Here is a 20,095-nt window from a genome sequence, read left to right on the forward strand (position 1 = left end):
TGATTTAGATGAAGGAATTGAGTGTAATATCTCCAAGTTTGCTGATGACACTAAACTGGGTGGTGGTGTGAACTGTGAGGAGGATGCTAAAAGGCTGCAGGGTGACTTGGACAGGTTAGGTGAGTGGGCAAATGCATGGCAGATGCAGTATAATGTGGATAAATGTGAGGTTATCCACTTTGGGGGCAAAAACACGAAGGCAGAATATTATTTGAATGGCAGCAGATTAGGAAAGGTGCAATGAGACCTGGGTGTCATGGTTCATCAGTCATTGAAAGTTGGCATGCAGGTACAGCAAGGGTGAAGAAGGCAAATGGTATGTTGGCCTTCATAGCTAGGGGATTTGAGTATCGGAGCAGGGAGGTCTTACTGCAGTTGTACAGGGCCTTAGTGAGGCCTCACCTGGAATATTGTGTTCAGTTTTGGTCTCCTAATCTGAGGAAGGACGTTCTTGCTATTGAGGGAGTGCAGCGAAGGTTCACCAGACTGATTACCGGGACGGCAGGACTGACATATGAGGAGAGACTGGATAGACTGGGCCTGTATTCACTGGAGTTTAGAAGGATGAGAGGGGATCTCATAGAAACATATAAAATTCTGACAGGGCTGGACAGGTTAGATACAGGAAGAATGTTCCCGATGTTGGGGAAGTCCAGAACCAGGGGACATAGTCTAAGGATAAGGGATAAGCTATTTAGGACTGAGATGAGGAGAAACTCCTTCACTCAGAGAGTTGTTAACCTGTGGAATTCCCTACTGCAAAGAGTTGTTGATGCCAGTTCATTGGATATATTCAAGAGGGAGTTTGATATGGCTCTTACAGCTAAAGGGATCAAGGGGTATGGAGAGAAAGCAGGAAAGGGGTACTGAGGGAATGATCAGCCATGATCTTATTGAATGGTGGTGCAGACTCGAAGGGCCGAATGGCCTACTCCTGCAATTATTTTCTATGTTTCTATGGATCATGGTAGTTGATGTGAGGTACCCAGGCAGCAGCTATGATTCATTCATTCTGCGCCAGACCAGTGTACCCACCCTCTTCACTGGGTACATCATTGAGCACTGCATTGGGATCTTCAAGCAGAGGTTCCGTTGCTTGGACCGGTCTGGTGGCACCTTGTCGTATGCTCCTGAATAGGTCTCCATTCTCATCGGGTCTGCTGCATGCTGCACAACCTGGCCCTCATGAGGGGACAGCCACTGGAGGTCGAGCCAACAGTACCACCTGATGATAAGGAGGCGCAGGAGGAGGAGGAGATGCAGGATGAGGAGGAGGATCCCCGTCGCCATCCAGCCAGAAGGCATCGTCCCCATCGCAGCCCTGCAAGGAATTGCAGCTACGTCTGATAGCTGCATGATTCACATAATCTCATCCACACATGATCCTTCAGCTCCCACTTTTCATGGCCATCCCAAGGAGTGCCTTCACACAGAATTGACCACTCCCAAATGAAACACCAGGCCAGATATATGTGCCAAAAATAAAGATTTATCAAATGATCAAAGTCAGTGCAAAAACACAACAGAAACAAAAAAGACCACCACAAATAATCATTTTTTACCCTTGTGCATCTCTTTATAACACCTCTTACGCATGCCTATCGTAACACTACACCTAAGTGTGTCCCCTGTGGCTGCATCATGGGTCTGGGAAGGCTGCTGTGGTTGTTGTGTGGTACCTACAGATGTCCTTGTCGGACACCCTCGAACACCTTTGGGCCTGGAAGGGCCGGGTGCAGACTGGGCAGCACCCTCCTGGGAGGGTGCAATCTGGCATAGCTTAGGTGAGGCCATGTGTAGATGCACTGATGGAATGGCAGGTCTGGGGCCAGGAATGTTGTGATCCTGAGAGAGCACACCATCAGGAGCCTGAGTCACTCTCCGGGGGTGGCACACTACCACCACCACCAAGCTGAGGGAGGTCAGGTCGGCGTTGTGGCGCGACATCGGAAGGTCCCCCATGGCCAGTGTTGGACACAGCCGTGAATGCAACACAGGTGTCGGGTGGCATTGAGAGCAGCCAGAGTCGCACAGTCAGCAGACATGGCAGCAGTTTGACTTTCCATGTCAGCAGTAAGACGCTCCACGGCCTGTTATCCAGAGTGCATAAGAGCAATCTGAGCCTCCAGGGCCACAGTCATCCTCTCCAATCCAGCACCGATGCATTCGTTCCCTCGTGCCTGTACTGAAATGGCAGCTGCCACATCACCTGCAGCTTGCAGCATCACAGCTGGATCCTACGGTCACTCTGGGAGTCCACCATCGCCTGCACACTGACAATGATGGGCTCCATGGTGTGCGTAGAACTGTCGACTATGCGGAAGGTGGACTCCTCCACACTCCTGACCACTTCCGACAGCCTCTCTGGCACCCTTGTCAGTGCCCCCAACATCTGGGAATGCATGATTTCCACCCTTCATTCGTATGCCATTACACCAATGGCATCATCTGAGTCCTCATCGGCAGAACTCCAGTGCGAGCTCGACCCCCCGGAGAGATGGCACATGAGGTTGCCTAGCCCCGTCACCATGGTGCAGCCCGCTAAGCCCCGGTGCAACACCCAGTGCAGACTCCTGTACCACCTCATCTACATCACACCGCGCACACCCAGTATCTGATCTGGTGCGTGTGAGTGGAAGCAGTGACATGCTGGTGCCAGCAGTATCCTTGTCTTCCTCTTCCTCCTCAGTGGCATCCCCAAAGGAGAGCGAGTGCTGTGGATGCTTGCAGCAGGGCTTGAAACCTCTATGTCAGGGCTTCAGGCGAGAAGGGTGTGATGCAGGCCTCCAGCTGCGGTCCCCTGCGGTCATCTCCCTCCAAAACAGATACACCACCTTGGGTACTGTTGGGGGAGATGGCTCAACAGGGGAGGGCAGCAGCAGTCAAGTTCATGGCACCATGGGTGGCTCTGCTGCGCAGGAGGGCAGGAAAAAGAGTGGGAGAGCTATAGTGGTAGGGGATTCTATTGTAAGGGGAATAGATAGGCGTATCTGCAGCCGCAAACAAGACTCCAGGATGGTATGTTGCCTCCCTGGTGCAAGGGTCAAGGATGTCTCGGAGTGGCTGCAGGGCATTCTGGAGGGGGAGGGTGAACAGCCAGTTGTCGTGGTGCATATAGGTACCGACGATATAGGTAAAAGGCGGGATGAGGTCCTACAAGCTAAATTTAGGGAGCTAGGAGTTAAATTAAAAAGTAGGACCTCAAAAGTAGTAATCACAGGATGGCTACCAGTGCCACGTGCTAGTCAGAATAGAAATAACAGGATGGTTAGAATGATACGTGACTTGAGGAATAGTGCAAGAGGGAGGGATTCAAATTCCTGGGACATTGGAACCAGTTCTGGGGGAGGTGGAACCAGTACAAACTGGATGGTCTGCACCTGGACAGGACTGGAACCAATGTCCTAGAGGGAGTGTTTGTTAGTTTAAATCCTCCCCAACAGCACTAATAGGGCAGGGGGATGGGAACCTATGCAGGGAGACAGAGGGAAGTAAAATGGGGTCAGAAGCAAAAGGTAGAAAGGAGAAAAGTAGAAGTGGAGGGCAGAAAAATCAAAGGCAAAAATCAAAAAGGGCCACATTACAACATAATTCTAAAAGGACAAAGAGTGTTTTTAAAAAAAAAAACAAGCCTCAAGGCTCTGTGTCTCAATGCAAGGAGCATTTGTAATAAGTTGGATGAATTAACTGCGCAGATAGCTGTTTAACAGTTATGATGTAATTGGGATTATGGAGACATGGCTCCAGGGGGACCAAGGCTGGGAACTCAACATCCAAGGGTATTCAATATTAAGGAAAGACAGACTGAAAGGAAAAGGAGGTGCGGTAGCATTGCTGGTTAAAGAGGAGATTAACGCAATAGTAAGGAAGGACATTAGGGTGGATGAGGTGGAATCTGTATGGGTAGAGCTGCGGAATACCAAAGGGCAGAAAACGCTAGTGGGAGTTGTGTACAGACCACCAAACAGTTGTAGTGAGGTTGGGGATGGCATCAAACAGGAAATTAGGGATGCGAGCAATAAAGGTACAGCAGTTATCATAGGTGACTTTAATCAACATATAGGGCCCAAGTTTCCACACGATAAAAAACGGGCGCCCCACCGAGCTGGGCGCCCGTTTTTCTCACCACAAAGTGCGCCTAAAAAAAAAACCCTCCATATTCTCCACCTCCCTGCAGGTCCCCTGGCCCTCGGCGCGGCGCAGCAGGAGCTGTAGGGGGCGGAGCTAGGACCCTGCGCCGAAAACAGTGCCGGGAGCTCTGCACATGCGCGCTACAGTGGGCACGCAAGTGCAGTAGCTCCAGGCGCCCGAAACTGTGTGGGAGGGGCCCGAAGCACGCAGCCCCTAGCCCTGGCCAAATGGCCTCACTGGGGCTGTGTGAATAAGGCTCATCCCACGGCCAGCTCCTGCTTCCTGCCGACTCCGTTCCTACTTCCCCCCCCCCCGACCCGCTTGTCGCTGCCGCTCCTGCTTCCCCGCCGCTCCTGCTTCCGCCCCCCCCCCCCCCCACCCTGACCCGACCCGCCTGTCGCTGCCGCTCCTGCTTCCGCCTCCCCCCCCTCCCCCCCGACCGGACTGGACCCGACTCGACCCGTCTGCGTCTGCCGCTGCCGCTCCCACCCGACTCTACTCTCGCCCCGGACTGGATCCGACCTGACCTCCCCCTCCCCGACCTGACCTCCCTCTCCCCGACCTGACCTCCCTCTCTCCTCCCTCCCTCTCTCCCTCTCTCCTCCCTCCCTCTCCCTCCCTCCCCCGCCGACCCGAACCGAACCTCTCTCCCCGACCCGACCCAACGCCACCTACCTCTGGTGCTGGGGACGGGTCCTGCCCGAAATCTCGGGCCCGGCCCGTTCAGCCTTCGGTCCCGACGGCAAACCGCTTCCTAAAGGCCTGCCTGAAGAACTTTCACACAGGTAGGAACATGGTTTATTTAATCTTTTCTTTGCTTATAAATGTTTATTCGGGTTGGATTTATTTGTATAATATTTGTATAAGTATAACTAAGGATTGATTGTAGAATTTAATGACTTCCCTTCCCCCCCCCCTCACCCCCTCATTCCCTGCGCCTAATTTGTAACCTGCGCCTGATTTTTTTAATGTGTAGAACAGGTTTTTTCAGTTCTACAAAAATCTTCACTTGCTCCATTCTAACTTAGTTTGGAGTACGTTTTCACTGTGGAAACTTTGAAATCAGGCGTCAGTGGCCGGACACGCCCCCTTTTGAAGAAAAAATTCTGTTCCAAAGTAGAATTGTTCTACCTGACTAGAACTGCAGAAAAAAAAATATGGAGAATTGCGATTTCTAAGATAGTCCGTTCTTCACCAGTTGCTCCTAAAAATCAGCCGCAAATCATGTGGAAACTTGGGCCCATAGATTGGACTAAACAAACTGGAAGCAATATGGTGGAGGAGGATTTCTGGAGTGCATAAGGGATGGTTTTCTAGACCAGTATGTCGAGGAACCAACTAGAGAGCAGGCTATCCTAGACTGGGTGTTGTGTAATGAGAGAGGATTAATTAGCAATCTTGTTGTGCGAGGCCCCTTGGGGAAGAGTGACCATAATATGGTAGAATTCTTCATTACGATGGAGAGTGACACAGTTAATTCAGAGACTAGAGTCCTGAACATAAGGAAAGGTAACTTCAATGGTATGAGACGTGAATTGGCTAGGATAGACTTACGGATGATACTTAAAGGGTTGACGGTGGATAGGCAATGGCAGACATTTAAAGATCACATGGATGAACTTCAACAATTGTACATCCCTGGCTGGCGTAAAAATAAAACTGGGAAGATGGCTCAACCATGGCTTACAAGGGAAATTGGGGATAGTGTCAGGGAATCCAGGGAAGAAACATATAAAGTGGCCAAAAAAAAGCAGCAAACCTGAGGACTGAGAGAAATTTAGAATTCAGCAGAGGAGGACAAAGGGTTTAATTAGAAGGGGGAAAATAGAATATGAGAGTAAGCTTGCAGGGAACATAAAAACTGACTGCAAAAGCTTCTACAGATACGTGAAGAGAAAAAGATTAGTGAAGACAAATGTGGATCCCTTACAGTCAGAATCAGGCGAATTTATAATGGGGATCGAATGGCAGACCAATACTTTGGTTCTGTTTTCACTAAAGAAGCCACAAATAACCTTCTGGAAATACTGGGGGACCAAGGGTCTAGCGAGAAGGAGGAACTAAATTGTATTAGGAAAATTGATGGGATTGAAGGCTGATAAATCCACAGGGCCTGATAGTCTGCATCCCAGAGTACTTAAGGATGTGGCCCAAGAAATAGTGGATGCATTCGTGGTTATTTTCCAACATTCTATAGACTCTGGATCAGTGGAGGGTAGCTAATGTAACCCCACTTTTTAAAAAAGGAGGGAGAGAGAAAACAGGGAATATAGACCAGTCACCTGACATCGGTAGTGGGGAAAATGTTGGAATCAATTATTAAAGATGTAATAGCAGCGCATTTGGAAAGCAGTGACAGAATCGGTCCAAGTCAGCATGGATTTATGAAAGGGAAATCATGCGTGACAAATCTTCTAGAATTTTTTGAGGATGTAACTAGTAGAGTGCACAAGGGGGAGCCAGTGGATGTGGTGTATTTAGACTTTCAAAAAGCTTTTGATAAGGTCCCACACAAGAGATTAGTGTGCAAAACTAAAGCACGTGGTATTGGGGGTAATGTATTGACGTGGATAGAGAACTGGTTGGCAGACAGGAAACAAAGAGTAGGAATAAACGGGTCCTTTTCAGAATGGCAGGCAGTGAATAGTGGGGTACCGCAAGGTACAGTGCTGGGATCCCAGCTATTTACAATATACATTAATGATTTAGACGAAGGAACTGAATGTAATAGCTCCAAGTTTGCAGATGTCACTAAGGTGGGTGGCAGTGTGAGCTGTGAGGAGGATGCTCAGAGGCTGCAGGGTGACTTGGACAGGTTAGGTGAGTGAGAAAATACATGGCAGATGCGGCATAATGTAGATAAATGTGAAGTTATCCACTTTGGTGTTAAAAACAGGAAGGCAGATTATTACCTAAATCGTGACAGATTAGTAAAAGAGGAGGTGCAACGAGTCTTGTGTGTCATGGTACATCAGTAATTGAAAGTTGGCATACAGGTACAGCAGGCGGTGAAGAAGGCAAATGGCATGTTGGCCTTCATAGCGAGAAGATTTGAGTATAGGAGCAGGGAGGTCTTACTACAGTTGTACAGGGCCTTGGTGAGGCCACACCTTGAATATTGTGTACAGTTTTGGACTCCGAATCTGAGGAAGGATATTCTTGCTATTGAGGGAGTGCAGCGAAGGTTCACCAGACTGATTCCCGGGATGACAGGACTTGCATATGAAGAAAGACTGGATCGATTAGGCTTGTATTCAATGGAATTTAGAAGAATGAGAGGGGATCTCATAGAAACATATAACATTCTGACGGGATTGGACAGGTTAGATGCAGGAAGAATGTTCCCGATGTTGGGGAAGTCTAGAACCAGGGGTCACAGTCTAAGAATAAGGGGTAAGCCTTATCTTAGGTCTGAGATAAGGAGAAACTTCTTCACTCAGAGAATTGAGCATGTGGAATTCTCTATCGCAGAAAGTTGTTGAGGCCAGTTCGTTAGATATATTCAAAAGGAAGTTAGGTGTGGCCCTTACGGCTAAAGGGATCAAGGAGTATGGCGAGAAAGCAGGAATGGGGTACTGAAGTGCATGATCATATTGAATGATGGTGCAGGCTCGAAGGGCCGAATGGCCTACTCCTGCACCTATTTTCTATGTTTCCAGATGGTCTGCACGGTCTCTCCTCACTGGTGACTCTGCTCGGTCTGTCATCGGCAAGCATAAATGGGAGAAGGGTTGCCGTGAGGGGGAGGTGGGGGATTGACACATGGATCCTACAAATAGTAGACTTCCAGAAGGAAACGCACAGTAGGCGCTGATGCATTCAAGTAGAGAGTGCATTGAAGGACAGCCTCACTTACCCATGGTGCCCACATCTGCGTCACCAGTACCGGAGCGTGTCATCTGCAAGCATAGATGGGAAAAGGGCCGCCATGAGGGGGAGGTGGGGGATGAAGGCATGGAGGATGCAACTAGCAGACTTCCATGAAGGAAAGGAACAGTAGGCGCTGGCGCATTCAAGGAGAGAGAGTAGTAAAAGAGAGCCTTCACTTACCCACATCGACGTCAGCAGTACCCTGGCCCACAGGGAATGCACCATTTCCGCAGACCAGCACCTCAGCCCTCCCCTCCAGAGGTATGAGGACCTGTTTGTCTGCCTCGCTACCACCCGTCCTACTTTGCTCAGCCCTAGTGTGAGCCAGTTTGGCCTGCAAAAGAAAGTCTGGTTGGTGAGTACCATTGTGATGACGCATCAGAAATGAGTGCACAAGTGTTTGTCCCTGACATGCAGCTGTAAGCATGAGATGAAAGGGAGCCTCCATTGCGAGAACACACACATATATGTATAAAGGCGTGAACAATAAAATTCTGCTTGAGTGACTGAACAGTGAGTATGGGAAATAAGAGAATGTTGAAGGAGAGGCTCACAGATGCAAGGTCAACAGTTGCTGGAAGAGGTACTCACTTTCATAAGATGGATTATGTCGTGGAATTATTTCCTGCACTGCACGAGAGTCCTCTGCTAAATGGAGGTTCCCGAGACCTCCTCTGCTATCTCCCTCCATGCATTCACGATGACCTGGCGACTTAGTCTCCCCACATTCAGATATAGCAGTCTCCTCCTGTCCTCTACACCTTGCATAAGAGTGTCTAGCTCAGCATCTGTGAAGCAGCTTGCCCTCCTTGCTCCTCTCACACCAGCCATTCTCAAAATCAAATCCTTCCCCTCTTGGCCTAGCTGCAAACCCTGACCTTTAAGAAGGCCAGGAAGCAGCTGGCTCATTACAAGCACGTTACCAGCATGCTGAATTTCTCTGTGGGGTTCCGCTTCAATTAACACAGCTACATTGCTTCAAACTGTACATTGGAGGAGCTCCGTAGCTCTGGAACCTATTTTTCCACTTTTTGAGCTGAGAATCGATTGGGCTTTTTTTCGGCGGTAATGGCCCCAAAAAGTCAGGAGGAGCGCCAGCATTTTTGGGCTTCTGAATTTCGGTCCTCATGTTTGGGAAGTTCTGTTCGAGAACGAAGATATCCTCTTCGAAACAGAAAACAAGTGGTTAAGTTTGATTTATAAATAAGAACATAAGAACATAAGAAATAGGAGCAGGAGTCGACCATACGGCCCCTCGAGCTTGCTCCACCATTCAATAAGATCATGGCTGATCTGAGTATGGACTCAGCTCCACTTCCCCGCCCACTTCCCATAACCATCGTTTAAGAAACCGTCTATTTCTGTCTTAAATTTATTCAATGTCCCAGCTTCCACAGCTCTCTGAGGCAGGGAATTCCACAGATTAACAACCCACTGAGAGAAGAACTTTCTCTTCATCTCTGTTTTAAATGGGCGGTCCCTTATTCTAAGATCATGCCCTCTAGTTCTAGTCTCCCCCATCAGTGGAAACATCCTCTCTGCGTCCACCTTGTCAAGCCTCCTCATAATCTTATACGTTTCGATAAGATCACCTCTCATTCTTCTGAATTCCAGTGAGTAGAAGCCCAACCTATTGAACCTTTCCTTATAAGTCAACCCCCTCATCCCTGGAATCAACCTAGTGAACCTTCTCTGAACTGCCTCCAAAGCAAGTATATCCTTTCGTAAATATGGAAACCAAAACTGCATGCAGTATTCCAGCTGTGGCCTCACCAATACCTTATATAGCTGCAGCAAGATTTCCCTGCTTTTATACTCCATCCCCTTTGCAATAAAGGCCAAGATTACATTGGCCTTCCTGATCACTTACTGTACCTGCATACTACCCTTTTGTGTTTCATGCACAAGTACCCCCAAGTCCCGCTGTACTGCGGCACTTTGCCATCTCTCTCCATTTAAATAATAACTTGTTCTTTGATTTTTTCTGCCAAAGTGCATGACCTCACACTTTCCAACATTATACTCCATCTGCCAAATTTTTGCCCACTCACTTAGCCTGTCTGTCCTTTTTGCAGATCTTTAGTGTACTCCTCACACATTGTTTTTCCTCCCATCTTTGTATCGTCAGCAAACTTGGCTACGTTATACTCTGTCCCTTCTTCCAAGTTGTTAATATAGATTGTAACTAGTTAGGGTCCCAGCACTGATCCTTGCAGCACCTCACTAGTTACAGGTTGCTAACCAGAGAATGAACCATTTATCCCAACTCTCTGTTTTCTGTTAGTTAGCCAATCCTCTATCCATGCTAATATATTACCTCCAACCCCGTGAACTTTTATCTTGTGCAGTCATCTTGTATGTGGCACCTTGTCAAATGTCTTCTGGAAGTCCAAATACACCACATCCACTGATTCTCCTTTATCCACCCTATTCGTTACATCCTCAAAGAACTCCAGCAAATTTGTCAAACATGACTTCCCCTTCAAAAATCCATGCTGACTCTGCCTGACCGAATTTTGCTTTTCCAAATGTCCTGCTACTGCTTCTTTAATAATGGACTCCAATATTTTCCCAACCACAGATGTTAGGCTAACTGGTCTATAGTTTCCAGCTTTTTGTCTGCCTCCTTTTTTAAATAGGGGCATTACATTTACAGTTTTCCAATCTGCTGGAACCTCGCCAGAATCCAGGGAATTTTGGTAAATATGGCAAAATAAGTCCATATCTTTTGTTATGTATAACCATGCAAGTTATGTATGATTGTTTGTTATAATTACTTCTTCATTAAGGAGTGGACTACTGTGGTAATGCAGCCATTGCTGTTTACAACAATAAAAAGGAGTTGAAGCCATCTTGTACGTGCAGTGTGTTTGTGATGTCATAGAGAAGATACCACAGCTACTTCAATTCTTTTTGGATATAACCTGTTGTAATGTTCTCTAATATACAAAACAATAGTCATGTTTTCCTGTAAATCCATGATGAGGTATATTGCATGGTGCTGTTATTCAGAATGTTACTCACTGTTCTGCTCTGTACGTAACTGGTCTCTGCCATAACTGTCAATCCTCTGTCATTGCAGGTGGATACGCAGCAGCTAAAGCTGCTAAATATGGAGGTAAGTCTTTCTAATTTTGTAATTTGCAAAGCATCAATTATTATTGTATTAGCAAGCACAGAATATTAATCTTCTTGACAAGTATAGAATGTACATAACAATTAAATTCATCATCAAGCAAAGAATACATTTCAAGCTTAGTTACAATAGTTTCCTCATGGCAGGTAAATGTTTCCAAACTTTGCTATCAGCTCATCTCACTTTACTGTATATTTAACAACATTGAAGTATTATTAGAAAGAAATATCATTCTGCAATTTGGCTGCATTTAATCAGCTTTGAGAAGCTGCTGCCTTGTACTGAGGCTGTAATTTCATAAACTGAACAATATCCATTGTTTGAGTGCACAGAGAAGCTGGAGTACCAGCCAGGAGTCCACAATTCTGTCTGGGCTTAATTACAAGGGCTTTGTCCAAAGAGACACCAGGAAATAATTTGCTACATGAGAAACAGGCAATGATAATCACAATCCTGGACATAGACCAATATGAAATATTCAATTGCCAGTGAATAAGTACTGAATGAGAGTCCTATATAAGAAAAGGAGGAACTTAGAAGGTACGCTAACAGGAATCTCATCGAAAACAAATGGCTGAACAGGCAGTAACAAGGTCACAAACTACTCCTTATTCTCACTTTCCATAATGCTCTACTTACTATTAATTCTTTTCTTCATAATTTATTCATGTCCATTTGACACTTTTCTGTTTGAAACTGGTAGCTTTTTTTATTAGTTATTTGTATGTTGCTGTCATGTTCCTTTACATTCCAGCAGCGACCACTAGTAACAACTGACACTGTAACTTTAAAGTTATTAGATTTTAAACATCTATAATAATAATTTACAATTTTTGTCTGTCTTGAACATGTGTATTACCACCGAGGTCTGATAGCGCAAGCACAGTACCCCACAGTTACAGCTGACTTACTACGCTTTCCTCCGCTCGGTGGGAGAAAGCCATGGAGAAGATTGGATCGAGAGGGGCGAGAGAGATCGGGGGAAGAGAACAGGGGAGGAAGAGAGAGGGTGGAGATCAGGGGGAGAGAGATGGAGGGAGAGAGAGGGGGAGATCAGGGTAAGCAGAGAGAGGGATGAGAGATGAGGGGGAAGATCAGGAGAGGGGGAAGATCAGAGAGAGAGAAGATCGGGGGAGGGGCAGAGAATGGCGATACAGAGGGGAGAGATCAGAGAGGGAGAGAGAGAGGGAATGAGGGGGGAATCGAAGGAGGGAGGAGGTCAGGAGCACGGTGGGTAGGATGTGGTAAAGAGTACAGAGTGTACAGTGAGGATGGTGAAAGAATGTGATTCTGGTCTAATGGCGGTGATTGAGACCAAGAACGTGGTCCAGATGGTAAGATTGGACAAAATTCAGATGTTCTGACACTCACAATTCACTTGATAATCTAATAAACAGTGTTAACAATCAGTGACCCACACACACTGCCCCATCTTTGTCGGGGGGTGGGGGGAAGTAGGTCAGGAAGTTGGTGTCGCGGGGATGGGAGTAGATCAGGAACTTGGGCAGGGGAGTAGGTCAGGAACTTGGGCTGGGGTTAAGAATATAAGAAATAGGAGCAGGAGTAGGCCATTTGGCCCCTCGAGCCTGCTCCGCCATTCAAAATGATCATGGCTGATCTGATCATGGACTCAGCTTCACTTCCCTGCCCGCTCCCCATAGCCCTTTACTCCCTTATCATTCAAAAATCTGTCTATCTCCACCTTAAATATATTCAATAACCCAGCCTCCACAGCTCTCTGGGGCAGAGAATTCCATAGATATACAACCCTCAGAAGAAATTTTTCTTCTTCTCAGTTTTAAATGGACGGCCCTTTATTCTAAGACTATGTCCCCTAGTTTTAGTTTCTGCTCTGAGTGGAAAATCCTCTCTGCATCCACCTTGTCGAGCCCCCTCATTATCTTATGTTTCAATAAGAACACCTCTCATTCTTCTGAACTCTAATGTGCATAGGCCCAACCTACTCAACCTATCCTCATAAGTCAACCCCTTCATCTCCGGAATTAACCTAATGAACCTTCTCTGAACAGCCTCCAATGCAAGTATATTCTTCCTTAAATACGGAGATCAAAACTGTACGCAGTTGAGTAGGTCAGAAACTTGGTGGGGGGGTGCGGGGGGTTTGGGGGGGCAGGGGAGTAGGTCAGCAACTTGGGTTGGAGTATGATTAGATCAGGAACTTGGACAGGGAGGGAAAAAATTTGTATCTATATTTCTGGGCTTGTTTTTACACATGGACAGCTTGATGTAGCTTTTTCCAGATTGAGAAGTTTTGATTCTGTGAAGTCTTTGGTAAAAGAATAACTAGAAATCCTATATATAAGAAGTACTGTTGCAATAAAGATACAAATTTGACTGCAAATGTTTTGCGAGTCTCTGCTAATTACATCATATTTCCAGGCATACACAATGGGTTCTTCTGGTACCACTTGCTCTAACATGTTTTGGCTTTATAGTATATTTACCTCAGATGCTGGTGCCATATTAGTTAACAACAATACTAATGTGTTTAGTTAATCTCTCAAAACATGTTGCAGGAATTGGGGATCTGTAAGTAAAATGATTTTTACCTGTCCCTTTTCAACCTGTGGTAGAGTTAGGCATCAGTTAGAATCAATGAGCTCATATTCATAGGTTTTAAGGGGGCTTTATCTTACAATTAGTCCTCGGCCATTTAGGAATGAAATCAGGAAACATCTTTTTACACAAAGGGCAGTAGAAGTTTGATGCTCTCTTCCCCCAAAAGCCTGTGGATGCTGGGTCAATTGAAAATCAGTACTGAGATTGATAGATTTTTGATAGGTAAGAGAATCAAACGATCAGGATCAAATCTAGTAAATGAAATTGAGGTAAAGATCAGCCATGAATAAATTGAATGGGTAAACAGACTTGAAGGGCATAGTGGGTTTCTCCTGTTCCTATGTTTGGACCCTGTTGTTATTCACTGGTGCCTTTCGTCATGCCAATTTAACTCCATGCAGCAGTGATAGTGGTAGCATATGTGCAGTGATGTAGCACGTATATGATTAGTGGAATACTTGTAATAGTACTGTCTATGGGTTCAATTTTCCCCAAAGCATTTTTTTGGCGTACTTGAAGAATTACGGCCAATTTTTTGGGGGGCCCAAAAAAAAAAATTCTAAGTTTCCCTGTTGGATTTCTTCATTTTGGCGTGGCATAACCCGACCTTTAGTTTTGGGGGTGGAACCTTGACTTGAGCCAAAAAGATCGGGCTGCCGTGGTAACAGGGACACAATGTGAGCTGAGGTTGCAAAGTGAAGCATACAGCCAGCTCCCAACATATTGAAAGAACTGAAACACGCATGCGCCCACCCCACCAAGCACGCGCCCACCCCACCACGCTCGCGCACACCACACCTCATGCATATGCACACACCCACAACCGCACCCCACCCCACCCCCACCCCCACCCTCACACACGCCGATTTCCTTAACTCTCCGGAAGGTTTTTCTGCAGAGGCCACATATGCTGGCCTGAGCAGAACTAGAGTAGCTCTCAGCTGGCCAAACATCCCTAAATGGCCAGAATTAGCGTAGGTAGCTAGTTACGCCCCCTTTGGCTGAAAAAAAACTGACCTAAAAAAATTGTAAAATTGATTGAGGAAACTGTGGTTTTTCAACTTTGGCCAAAAAGAGCAGTCTGCTCCAAAAAAAAGGCGCAAATTACTGGGGAAAATTGAGCCCATATGTTCTGAACGTTTTTGAATTTTTGATCACTTTCCAGAACCTGCCCTTCAGCAAATGAAAGGAGCCAATCAAGCTTTGTGACAGGCTCTCTTAGTAATATTGCAATCTGTTTAGTACCAATAGTATGATCATCTGTTCGGACAATTTCACATATTGATCACTGTAACTCTCCTGTGCTGGCATTCCAGGGGGAGTCCCTGGAGGCGTTCCAGGAGGCGTTCCAGGGGGTGTACCTGGAGGTGTTCCATGGGGTGTACCAGGAGGCGCTCCATGGAGTGTTCCAGGTAATTTGATCTCTCATTAACAACATTTTAGATTAATTGAGATGGTGAATGAAAAATGTACGTTTTATTACTGTCAGTTTTACAATTAAGAACTGTTAGCAGCTTTTAAACTATAAATATAGTCTTTCACTTTGTATCAATGCTGCTGTTATAGCACAAATACAACCTGAATCTATGGTCGTGGCCTGGTTTGACATGATACAAGAACAAAGTGGAGTGAGATTCCATAGAGGATACTCTGGGTCCCCCACCTGCCCAGTCTGGAACCGAGATCTCCAAGTAAATTTGAGGCCCAGTCACTGGCCAATAAATTTGCTCACTCCACTCCCATTTTCCAGGCAACAAACAGCCTCCTAACTCTCGAGCATTGTGGGCAGAAAGCATGTGCCAGCCGCATTTCCAGCCGCAAGTGCTTCGCCCACCGTTTTGGATTGGCCTCTTCTATTGGTGTGAACATCAGAATTATTAAAACAAATAAGTTATTTAGTGTACAGTCCTATGTTTTTTCACAAGACACATTGTGGTTTTGGTGTGCCACAGTGCTTGACTAATCTAGGTTGACATTTCAGTGCTTTGCTTTGCTTTTGGAAATGCCATCTTTCTGATGAGATTTTAAACTGTTCTGATCTGGTGGTTCACAAGGAAAGAAAAGATCCCACAGCACTATTTGATGAAGAGCAGGGAGTGGTCCTGCCTCAGCCAGCACGACCAAATAAATGAATTAATAGTTATCCATCCGTTTGCTTGTGGGACCTTGCTCCGTGCAAATTAACTTCCCCTTGTTATAACGTCACACAGTAACTTACTTCATGAGTAATTAATTGGATGTGAAGTGCTTTGCATCATCTGGAGAATGTGATATAAATGCAAGTTCTTTCTTTAGGTTGTCCTAATAGACCAAAACCCAGGTGTTTTCGTGGGTTATCTCAGAGGAATTGGGAACAAACATGTTTTTTCTTGGAAGCTGTAACCATAGTTGACCATTGGACGATTAAGTGTAAAATGTGATGCAGCAGTCATTCCTCAACAAGATGTTGATGGGATCTGCACCATTGATGTTGCTAGAAAAACAAGAGTTGTTGCAGCTGCCTGTCAACATTCAGAATCAGTTCCAAACATTTCCACAGATTGGAAGATGGCAAATGTAACCCCACTATTTAAAAAAGGAGGGAGAGAGAAAACTGGGAACTACAGACCGGTTAGCCTGACATCAGTTGTAGGGAAAATGCTAGAGTCTATTATAAAGGATGTGATAACAGCACACTTAGATAGTATCAACATGATTAAACAAAGTCAACATCGATTTATGAAAGGAAAATCATGTTTGACAAACCTACTGGAGTGTTTTGAAGTAACTGATAAAATAGATAAGGGAGAACCAGTGGATGTAGTGGATTTTCAGAAGGCCTTTGATAAAGTCCCATATAAGAGATTAGTGTGTAAAATTAAAGCACATAGGATTGGGGGTAATGTATTGGCATGGATTGAAAATTGGTTAACTGACAGGAAACAGAGAATAGGAATAAACGGGGCTTTTTCGGTGTGGCGGGCAGTGACTGGTGGGGTATCACAGGGATCAGTGCTTTGGCCCCAGCTATTCACAATATATGTAAATGATTTGGATGAGGAAACCAAATCTAATATTTCCAAGTTTGCTAACGACACAAAACTAGGTGGGGTTGTGAGGAGGATGCAAAGATGCTGCAAGGCAATTTAGATAGGTTGAGTGAGTAGGCAAACACATGGCAGATACAGTATAACGTGGATAAATGTGAAGTTATCCACTTTGGTAGGGAAAACATAAAGACAAAGTATTTTTTAAATTGTGAACGCTTGGGAAGTGTCGATGTACAGAGGGACTTGTACACCAGTCATTGAAAGCAAACATGCAGGTGCAGCAAGCAGTTAGGAAGGCAAATAGTATGTTGGCCTTCATTGCAAGAAGATTTGAATACAGGAGCAAGGATGTCTTACTACAGTTAGATAGGGCCTTGGTGAGACCGCACCTGGAATATGTGCAGTTTTGGTCTCCTTACCTAAGAAAGGATATACTTGCCATAGAGGGAATGCAGCGAAGGTTCACCAGACTGATTCCTGGGATGGCAGGACTGTCGTATGAGGAGAGGTTGGGTCGACTAGGTCTGTATTCACTAGAGTTTAGAAGAATGTGAGGGGATCTCATTGAAATGTATAAAATTCTGACTGGGTTGGATAGACTGGATGCGGGGAGGATGTTTCCCCTGGCTGGGAAGTCTAGAACACGGGATCACAGTCTCAAGATAATAGGTAGGAAATTTAGGACCGAGATGAGGAGAAATTTTTTCACTGAGGGTGGTGAACCTGTGGAATTCTCTACCACAGAAGGCTGTGGAGGCCAAATCACTGAATATATTTAAGAGGGAGATGGATAGATTTCTAGAAACAAAAGGCATCAATGGGTATGGGGGAAAAGAGGGAATATGGTGTTGAGATAGAGGATCAGCCATGATCATATTGAATGGCGGTGCAGACTCGAAGGGCCGAATGGCCTACTACTGCTCCTATTTTCTATGTTTCTATGAATGAAGAAGCTTCAAATACTACTCCCAAAGAACACCAGTCTATGAATATAGATGTTCAGTTGCAGAATTATTCATCACTTGCCGAGCGAAGAATGCTGACGTATCCATTGAGCTGGGAATTCTGTTGGTAGCCCAGCCCAATTGATCCTCGAGCAACCTTTGTTCAGCGAGTTTCGCTGCGCTTCCAATCACCATCAGGATCTAGTTTATGAAACATTTGCCCTTGCTGTTTCAATTTTTTTTAGATACAACCTGTTGTAATATTCTCTAATATAAAAAACAATAGTCAGGTTTTCTTGTAAATCCATGATGAGGTATATTGCATGGTGCTGTTGATCTTCAGAATGTTATTCACAGTTCTATGTACGTAGCTGGTCTCTGCTCTGCTAATAACTTGTCAATCCTCTATCATTGCAGGTGGATCCGCAGCAGCTAAAGCTGCTAAATATGGAGGTTAAGTCTTTCTACTTTTGTAATTTGTAAAAGCATCAATTATTATTGTACTAGCAAGCACAGAATATTAATGTTAACATTTTCTTGACAAGTATAGAATGTACGTAATTTAATCATCAATCAAAGAATACATTTCAAGCCCAGTTACAATGGTTTCCTCATGGCAGGTAAATTTTTCGAAACTTTGCTATCAGCTCGTTTCACTTTCGTGTATGTTTAACAACTCTTAAAGTGTTTTTAGAAAAAGATATTCTGCAATTTGGCTGCATTGAGTTCGGCTTTGAGAAGCTGCTGTCTTCTACTGAGGTTGTACTCAGTCCATAAACTGAATAATATCCATTGTCTGAGTGCACAGAGAATTTGGAGTACAAGCCAGGAGTTCCACAATTCTGTCTGAGAACCCATGAAATATTTTGCCGCATGAGAAACAAGCAGTGAAAGTCACAATCCTGGACATAGACCAAGATGAAATGTTCAATCATCAGTAGCTAAGTAATTAATGGGAGACCTATATAAGAAAAGGATGAACTGATAAGGTAAACAGGATTCACAGCTAAAACAAATAACTGCACAGACAGTAACAGGGTTACAAACTGCTCCATATTCTCTCTTTCCAGAATGCTGTACTTTTGGTTTGGAAATTGCAGTCGGAGGCTTGCTGCACACGTATGCCTCTGAACCTGAAGAAAACTACGTTTTTACGTTGTGCCTCCAGAGCTTCAAATTGTTCCCCTCCTGAGCCTGCAGGCGTACACCTGAGTAAAGGCCCAATTATCCCATGGGCGCAGGCGGTTCACAAGTCTCCCTGGGATCATGTGGGCCAGGCCAACCAATGACAAATGAGGATTCATATTATGCTTATGGAGGTTTCATTTATGGAGATTAATTAAACTTTTAAAATAAAAACTTAATTTTTTAAAAAATAAATTTAAACGTTTTTAGCGGGACAAAATTTACAAAAACTAATTTAAAATGTAAGTGAATGTTTAAACCATTTATAAAAAAAATAAATTATTTTAAACTTCACGCTGGTAAAAGAAGGCCTCCCATCTGCTTTTGCCAGGTATGAGGGTTTCATGGTATTCGCTGGGCAGTAGAAACTCTGCAACAGTGAAAGTGATTTTGTAGCGGATGTGGTGGATCTTTCCAAGCAAAACTTGATAGATTGCAAGTTCCGGGTTTGCACGCATGTGTAGCGTATTCGGAAACCTGGAACTTTTGGGGCCATTCTGACGGCTGTCAGAAGCATTATAAAACCTGGGCCAATATAAATTCTTTAATTCAAAATTTATTTATCTCCATTTGACTATTTTCTAGTCATATTTGAAACTGGTGTCTTATTTTGATAGTTGATTTTTGAGTTTTGCTGTCTTTTACCTTTTGCAATATTTCTTTATCATTCCAACAGCGACCACAGGTAACAACTGACATTGTGACTTAAAAGTTACTAGATTAAAACATTACATCATATTCCCAGGCATTCATAACAGGTTCCTCAGGTACAACTTGTTGCATCATGTTATGGCTTTGTAGCATATTTATCTCAGATTCTAGTGCCATATCCATTAACACCAGCACCAGAGTATTTAGATAATCAGTCAAGGGAAGTTGCAGGAATAGGATTATGTAAGTAAAATGATTTGTACCTGTCTCATTCTAACTTGGATTATAGTTAAGTATCAGTTAGAATCAATGAGGACATATTCAGAGGTTTTAAGGGGGCATAATCTTAAAATTGGTGCTGGGTCATTTAGGAATGAAATCAAGGAGCACTTTTTCACACAAAGGGTAGTAGAAATTTGTTACTCTCTTCCCACAGTGGATGCTGGGTCAATTGAAATGCAACACTGAGATTAATAGATTTTTGTTCGGTAATGATCGAGATGAAATCTACTAAATGAAATTGAGGTACAGATCAGCCATGTGCAAATTGATGGTGGAACAGAGTTGAT

At 44.8% G+C, this 20,095-nt stretch overlaps 1 protein-coding gene across 4 annotated transcripts in view; it reads left to right on the forward strand.

The window, feature by feature from the left end:
* The window catches only part of LOC139226469 (elastin-like), a 435,956-nt gene that overhangs the window by 186,869 nt on the left and 228,992 nt on the right, over positions 1-20,095 (forward strand). For all 4 annotated transcript variants that reach the window (XM_070857261.1, XM_070857262.1, XM_070857263.1 and 1 more), the window contains exons 22-24: positions 11,084-11,119; positions 15,034-15,129; positions 18,108-18,143. In XM_070857261.1, the coding sequence (XP_070713362.1) occupies positions 11,084-11,119; positions 15,034-15,129; positions 18,108-18,143 (168 nt within the window). The remainder of the gene's footprint in view (positions 1-11,083; positions 11,120-15,033; positions 15,130-18,107; positions 18,144-20,095) is intronic.

The sequence above is a fragment of the Pristiophorus japonicus genome, chromosome 16 (assembly GCF_044704955.1).
Source record: "Pristiophorus japonicus isolate sPriJap1 chromosome 16, sPriJap1.hap1, whole genome shotgun sequence".
In the NCBI taxonomy this organism is placed as follows: Eukaryota; Metazoa; Chordata; class Chondrichthyes; family Pristiophoridae; genus Pristiophorus; species Pristiophorus japonicus.